Source organism: Poecilia reticulata, linkage group LG15, assembly GCF_000633615.1.
Source record: "Poecilia reticulata strain Guanapo linkage group LG15, Guppy_female_1.0+MT, whole genome shotgun sequence".
Classification (NCBI taxonomy): Eukaryota; Metazoa; Chordata; class Actinopteri; order Cyprinodontiformes; family Poeciliidae; genus Poecilia; species Poecilia reticulata.
In genome coordinates this window covers 22,475,285-22,483,237 of record NC_024345.1, presented here as the reverse complement: position 1 = coordinate 22,483,237, position 7,953 = coordinate 22,475,285, and the positions used below count along the sequence as shown (strand labels likewise).

Here is a 7,953-nt window from a genome sequence, read left to right as displayed (position 1 = left end):
AGCTGCGCCAAGAAGCTAACATAAGCTAAATAGAATAGATGAGCTGCCATCGATACAGTTGCAGCCAAGCATGATTTAATGTTACATAATACAGTTTTACCAAGTTGCTCAAAGTCTAAACTGGCATTGTTGTTCATTTAAGGTGTAAAGTTTACCTTCGACCAAACGCCCCCCAAAGGCATCCCAATGTCCCCCTTTTGTAAAAATGTCCGCCAGCACCCCCTGCCGTCCTCTGAACGCCCCCTGGGGGGCGGCACCGCCCACGTTGAGAACCGCTAGTCTAGCCGCTGAGGGGAAGCGAAGATCTGGAAAGTTATTCACGGCCGGCGCTTCACCTTTTCCCACATTTCTCTACGTTACGACCTTGTTCCAAATTCTGCTTCATTAATCTCTTTCCTCAAAAGTCCTCATACAAAGACCTCATTACGGCAATGTGGGAAAAGGTGTTTGGGAGTTTTACAGATTTATTAAAAAGGCAGAAAACAAAGAAATCACATTTACATAAGTATTTTCATAAAAAGTTTAACTTTTTTGAACCAAATCGATGAGCTTTTAGTCGGCTCAGTTTCACAGTGAGCCGTTTTAATTGGTTCTTGTCGCTTTAAATCAGATAAGTTGCTGCTGCTCAGCTCAGGTTGCTAGGTGACGGTCGGAATTCCGCCGGGGTTGCTAGGCAACTGGCTGGGCTCTGCCGGGGTCACTAGGTGAGGAGCAGCGACGTTACATTCAGGAGGTTTTTGAAACGTCTCATTTTCCAGACACCAAAAACATTAATTTATTGCCAAATAACGGCTGTGTGATTTTTTTTTAAAAAACATCTGAACTGTTTTTAGAAGCAGCAAAAACCTAAATGGAAGTAATAAAACATCAAAAATGTGAATAAAGACCTTTAAAACATTAACCAAAAATGATCAGCAGTCCCATTTCAGGATCTTAAGTGTTTTACACACCAACCGTAATGAACCCAGTCAGAGGTTTTCATTCCTGAACAGCCTTTCCAAAACCCCACTGCACTGCAAAAACACAAAATCTTACCAAGCATCTTTATCTTGTTTCTAGTCCACATATATTAGAGCACTTGAAATGTAAGTTAGACTAAACTAACTTACAAGTAGTTTTACTGCAAGATACAGGAGCTTGTTTTAAGTAAATAATTCCTAAATATTGATGAGAAGGTACTAGCTATAAGTGAAATAATCTGGAAGTAGTAATAGGTACTAGCAGCTAACAGCTGTGCCGTCTTGATATTCACAATATAAAAACAATGAGCCAAACAGTTGACTACGTATTAGCAATTAGATCAGTTCAGCTAAGTTTATTGTTGACTAGWTTTTAGCAATACGGCAACAGCTAACCTTACTGTTAGCTAGTTATTGACTAGAAGAGCTAACATATAAACCAGCAGCTAACAGCTGTGCCGTCTTGATATTCACAATATCAAAAACAAACAGCAAAAAACATGCAATAAGAGTTCAGCTTAGCTTATTGTTAACTAGACCTTAGCAATATAGCGGCTAAGCATACTGCTACCTAATATGTTAACAGCTAAGTGTCCTGTCTGCTAGCTATTAGCAATATAAAAACAATGAGCCAAACAGTTGACTACGTATTAGCAATTAGATCAGTTCAGCTAAGTTTATTGTTGACTAGGTTTTAGCAATACGGCAACAGCTAACCTTACTGTTAGCTAGTTATTGACTAGAAGAGCTAACATATAAACCAGCAGGTGCTATAAGTGGAAATCTGGAACTAGTAGTTCTTCATCAATATTAAGGACTTGTTGGTTTAAAACAAGCTCCTGTTTCTTGCTGAACATTTATTTTTAAGTTAGTTTGTCTTCTTTCATGTGTGCTAAGGCATTTGCACCAGACCAAAAATACTTGGTAGGATTTTGTGTTTTTGCAGTGTGTGGACTATATGCATACATGTCAGGTTTGTTCCAGGGAACCAAACAGTTTAATAAACCAACATTTCCAGAAAAATGATCCCAGAAGGCTACAAACATCAGTCTGTAGCCTTCAATAGCTTTCTGGATAGTTTACATGTTGCTCTGCAGCCGAAAAAATACAGATGCTAGATCATTTAGTCTCTCTAAATCGCGCTGAGGTATGAATGTGTGTAAAGATATCTGTCCTGCGGGTTGGCGAACCGTAGCCAAGGTTCTGTTAGTCTGATCACACGTGAAACTGGATCGCAAACCTGGATGCCAGTCAAAGTGAGTCGGCCATCTGGGTTTGTTGCAATAGTTTTAATATATTGACTAACAGTGAGATTTTCACCGGAGAGAAAAACCCGACGAAAGGCTTTCAGCCGTGGGGCACAAGATTAAAAATCCAAATCCTTTTAGAAAAATTAACGTGCGACTATAACCCAGTTTCTCTGTATATCATGTCGGCGGAGCCAGAAAAAGCTTTCAGCGGAGAAGGAAAGCCTTCAGAAATGCCTCAGGTGACTGATGCGTCTGTTCTCTGCAGAAAGTTGTAGCTTATCAGGGTTATGGATCATAAGTCACAGGGCTGAGGAGGCACCTGCAGCGTAAATCTTCAGTGCCGAGTCACAGTTTGATTAAATGTCATCTCCTGTGTCATCAGTCAGGACATCAACGTGCGGAAAAAGTGTTTGTAATCTTAGACCAGATGGTTTTCGGATTGAAACGTGGAGCCAAACACTGCAAAAACAAAATCTCAAAGTATTTTTGGTCTAGTTTCTGGTAAAAACATCCAAGAACACTTGAAATAAAACAAAAATAACTTAAGAGTAACTTTTCAGAAAGCTATAGAAGCTTGTTTTAAGTCAGTAATGATCAACACCGATACATGGTGGGCATGCTACGTGTTAGCAATAAGATCATGTTAATAAGATAAGATCAGTTCAACTAAGCTTATTAACTTGCCATTAGCAATAATACAACAGCTAAGTTTACTGTTAGCTATTAGCAATACATTAACAGCTAAATTTACTGTGCACTTGCTATCAGCAATGCAACATCTGCTGTTTTTAGTGTTAGCTCTCTATTCGCAATGCAACAACAAATAGCTAAACAAGCTAGGTATTAGCAATAAGATCATCTTAGCTAGGCTTGTTCTTCACTAGATATTAGCCATATGAGCTAAACAAACTGTTAGCTGTTGTTGGCAGTAAGAGCTTACAGATAAGCTAATCTAACTTTTAGCTAGCAATACGGTAACGGCTAACAGGTAAAGATTCAGTTAGCTAGGTTTTAGCAATAAGATCAGTTCAGCTAAGCTTATTGTTAACTAGATATTAGCAATATCATCACAGCTAAAGTTACTGTTAGCTAGTTATTGGCAATAAGAGCGTGCAGATAAATTATGAGCAGGTTATAAGTGAAGTAATCTAGGAATGGTACTAGAACTTTTTAATCAAAATTAAGGAATTATTCACTCTAAAAATCTTGCTGAAAAGCTACTTCTAACCCGGTTTTGTCTCATTTCCAGTGTACTGAGACATTTGCTCTTAAAACCAGACCAATACTTGGTAAGATTTTGTGTTTTTGCAGTGAAAGCTGAAGATGAAACATGTCTTTCCAGGTTCTGCTCGTAAACTACATAAAAATGTTGCATATTACATTTGGGATGTGTGCAGAACAGATTCAAATTGGTTTTCCTGCAGAGGGGAAGCCACAGATGGAAATGATGCCGGTCGTCTGCTGGATGTAATCCGTGTCCTGCTGAATTTCCCCTCGCTCTCTGGTTTGGCAGGAGATCTATGGCTGTGTGGATGTGTGCTGATATGTTGATGATATTATTACATCAATTATTTGGCAAGGGGGAGGTCAAAGCCACACCAGCATCCTGTTTCCACACAGGCGTGCTTTGTGTCTACCCTCAGGCCACAATTAAGGCAAACAGGGAGCCCAGATTCAATCACATGCATCACTCCTGTCCAACAGAAACACTCTGTTCCAAACCGGCAGCGCTCTCATATCAGAAACCATCCCCAAAGCTACACCGCCTCATAACAATAGCTTCAGGGAGCATGTGGCCAGACGCTGACCCATGTAATTATTTATTATACCGGGCCTGCAGATCTTCATCATGCCTTGACTGCTGTAAAGGGAATTAGCATGTGAACGGGCCCATGTGGTGATAGCCTGATAAAAAGGATGGTTGTTGATGGCGTACATACCCTCGGAAAGCATCCAAGGAGAGCAGACGCGACGGCTTGGCTTCACCGCCATCATGCGCAGCCTCAGCAGCCTCCTGTAGAAATAACAGCCAGGAGATAAAGTAGCTCCAGCACTCAAACTGCATTCCAATGCGGGTAGTTTGGCTGTAATTTTATTCTAAATATGTGTTGCTTATTTTCGGCTGTGTGGCTGAAGCAAAGCAGAGTTCAAGACACTTTCAAATGAACTTTTTAAATATGAAAAACTTTCATAACACGACTTTTAAAATGCCCACATCTCAGAGTCCAAACTGTAAACTTTTCCATTTACACATCACAAAAGGTCAAGTCAGCAATTTACTTTGACATTAGCTAAAGAGTAAGCTTAGCTTAGCTGATCTTATTGCTCAAAGCTAACCGCTACCATTGTGGTAATAGCGAGCTAACATTTACCATAGCTGATCTTATTGCTTATAGCTTGCTAACAGTAAGGTTAGCTGTTAATTGTTATATTACTAATGTCAACAGTTAGCTTGGCAATCCTATGCTAAAACCTAACAGTGCTAACAGTGAGCTCTGTTAGCTCTTATTACTACAAAAGGCTTACCTTTTAACTGTTATTATATTGCTAATAGCTAGCTAAAAATGAGCTTAGCTGATTGTATTGCTAATACCTAGCTTATCTGTAAGCTTCTATTGCCAATATCCAGCTAACGGGTAACTATTACATTGCTAATATATAGTTAACAATAAGCTTAGCTGAACAGATCTTATTGCTAATGCCTAGCACACCCAGCAAATACAGCTGTTTGCTGTCATCATAGCAAGCTAACAGTAAATACAGCTGCTAGCTTTGACTTGTTACCTGATGCTAGCGCCAATCTTTGGTCTGTTGATTCACAGTGACACTGGTAGCAGTAGCTAGTTCTTAGCTAGCTTTGTGTTTAGTGGTTTCTAGGATTGTCTGTTTTCCTCTGAGAGGGGCAGTTTGGGTTCAGATCTTTGGAAAGTGGTGATGGCTCTCCTTATGCGCCGTTTTCCTTATGAACCTGCTTTATTCCAGTCTGGGGTTGATGTCTCGAAGTGGAACTGAATATGAAGATGTTTCATCTCCAATAAAATGTTCAAATTCTGATGAAAGCGATAGATCAAACGGGTCAAAACGTTTAAAAATGGCTTCTCTCTTTGAAGGCAGCAGCTCCTCCGTGGCCTGCTGCCCTCCCAGTTGGACTGGCCAGCCTTACTGGCCTCCATGCACCAGTATGAAGCGCCAGAGCAGGAAGACACCGGCGCTAATACGCCATGATGGATCTGCATGCCAGGCGGACGGCATATGGAAGACAGAGACATGTTGCTTGTTCCAATGAGAGGAGCTATTCATGCTCACCGAAGACACACTGCAGCTCCTGCCAGGGACGGAGACGATTGGACGGACGCGGCGCTCCACCGCTCCCATAAAAGCTCTGCTCTGCCAACGTTTGCATCAATCATTCAATTAGTGTCTCCCAAACGGCCTGATGATTGGAGGCTCGCAGCGATTTTAGTGAGCATCTCAGGCTGGACGGCAGACCAATGAAAATAAAGCACTGGACCATGGCAATGCGTTTCAAAATAAAAGCATGAAGTTGCTGCTTTACTTTCACACCAACGTGGATGTTCTGGATGACGGAGCCGACAAAAAAACACACATTTCTTTAAACGACGTAAGGTTTTCTATTATTCCTCCTTGAACGAGTTAGGATGGGTCTATTGTTGATACAAAACATGTTTATTACATGTTTATTACAAAAGCATTCTCAAATAATCAGATTTTAATCTGCTCAGGTTCAGAATGAGATGTTTTATGTCCTCTGTCACTTTAAATACAAATAAGCTGCTGCTGGCCACGCCCCCGAAACGCAACGTTTGCACTCACAAGTGAAAATGGCTGCAAACAGATGCATAATTATACAACCGTACGTCTCTGAAAAGCAGAAGTGGAGCCTCCTGCACAACCAACAACAATGCAGAAAGTGGTTTCTGGATCGTAACAGCAAAATACTTGTGACTCTGCAAAAACACAAAATCTTACCAAGTCCTTTTGATCTGGTTTACAGTGCAAATATCTCAGTACACTTGAAACGAGACAAAACTAACTTAAAAGCAGCTTTTCAGCACAAAATAAGAGCTTGATTTAAGTCAGTAATTATTTACTATTGATGAAAAGTTCTAGTTTCACAGGCAGATTATTTCACTGGTAAATAGTTCTAGTCAATATTAAGGAAATAGTGACTTAAATCAAATATCTGTTTCTTGCTGAAAAGTTACTGATTAACTAGTATAACTGAGTTGTTTTTATCTCGTTTCAAGAAGATTTTGTGTTTTTTGCAGTGTAACGGGCTGGGCTCAGTTTGGGTTGCTAGGTAACGGGCTGGCCTCAGTTTGGGTTGCTAGGTAGCGGGCTGGGCTCAGTTTGTGCTAGGCAACGGGCTGGGCTCAGTTTGGGTTGCTAGGCAACGGGCTGGCCTCAGTTTGGGTTGCTAGGCAACGACCTGGCTTCAGTTTGGGTTGCTAGGTAACGGGCTGGGCTCAGTTTGGGTTGCTAGGTAACGGGCTGGGCTCAGTTTGGGTTGCTAGGTAACGGGCTGGCCTCAGTTTGGGTTGCTAGGCAACGGGCTGGGCTCAGTTTGGGTTGCTAGGCAACGAGCTGGCGTCAGTTTGGGTTGCTAGGCAACGGGCTGGGCTCAGTTTGGGTTGCTAGGTAACGGGCAGGCCTCAGTTTGGGTTGCTAGGTAACGGGCTGGCCTCAGTTTGGGTTGCTAGGCAACGGGCTGGCCTCAGTTTGGGTTCCTAGGTAACGGGCTGGGCTCAGTTTGAGTTGCTAGGCAACGGGCTGTGCCTGCTGATTTCTGACGATGCATTCTGAACATTTTTGAAAGGCTCGTTTTCCAGACATCAGAAAACATTAGGAAATGGCTGGATGTTTGTTTTTTTTAAGTGCTTGTGCTGATTTTAGACGCAGTAGAAACCCAGAGGAAGATATAAAAACCATAACAAGTCACCTTTAACATAATTTTAATAAAACATTTCTAAATCAAATCAATGGGGTTTTACAGCCAACTCCATTGATCAGGGTGGTGATCTAATGCGTTCATTAAAGAAGCTCACATTATCCACGGAGCGCAGAGCGTCTTGGCAGCAGACGACCTTAAGGCATGTAGACGTGCAACGCCTCCTGCAAGGAAAGACAACTGAGCGATGGAAGAGTGATCAGCGATGGAAGAGTGATCAGCGATGGAAGAGTGATCAGCGATGGAAGAGTGATCAGCGGCGACGAATGAGACGCATCCGCACCTGTAGATGCGACGCCCCGCAGCCGATGACATCACAATGGCAGCCAGCAGCAGAGCCGCCACCAGGAGAGCTGGGAACAACGAAGGAGGGCAGGAAGTTAGCGGCCTGGGATTGTGGATTTCCCTCTCGCTACGTGGCGCGTTGGACGGGTCAGGAGCTTTTCCGAACATCTGCCTCCGACCGAGTCCGACGTGGCGACAGCCAGCTGGGCTCATGGATCCCAGAGTCTCGGCTGATGCAGCGGAAAAATCCAACACAGCTCACAAAACGGGAAAAACGAAAACGGGCTGATTGCTGGGAGGAATTTCATTTCAGTCTAATCCAGCTGCAACTAAAGATTATTTTAGAAATCAATTATTCTGACAATTAATCCGATTTAAAAAAGGGATATTCTGCAGATTTTTCATCCAACTACTTTTATAAACAATAAACATTTTGCTGCCTAAAATGAAAAAGCAGCATCTCTGATGAAGCTAAAACTATGCAAGTTTG

The 7,953-nt window shown here is 42.1% G+C and overlaps 1 protein-coding gene across 2 annotated transcripts in view; it reads right to left on the bottom strand.

The window, feature by feature from the left end:
• The window catches only part of LOC103477188 (heparan-alpha-glucosaminide N-acetyltransferase), a 40,870-nt gene that overhangs the window by 26,107 nt on the left and 6,810 nt on the right, over window positions 1-7,953 (bottom strand). For both annotated transcript variants that reach the window (XM_017308996.1, XM_017308995.1), the window contains exons 5-7: window positions 7,462-7,531; window positions 7,276-7,342; window positions 4,150-4,223 (exon numbers count right to left, since the gene is read on the bottom strand). In XM_017308996.1, coding sequence (XP_017164485.1) covers window positions 4,150-4,223; window positions 7,276-7,342; window positions 7,462-7,531 — 211 coding nt within the window. The remainder of the gene's footprint in view (window positions 1-4,149; window positions 4,224-7,275; window positions 7,343-7,461; window positions 7,532-7,953) is intronic.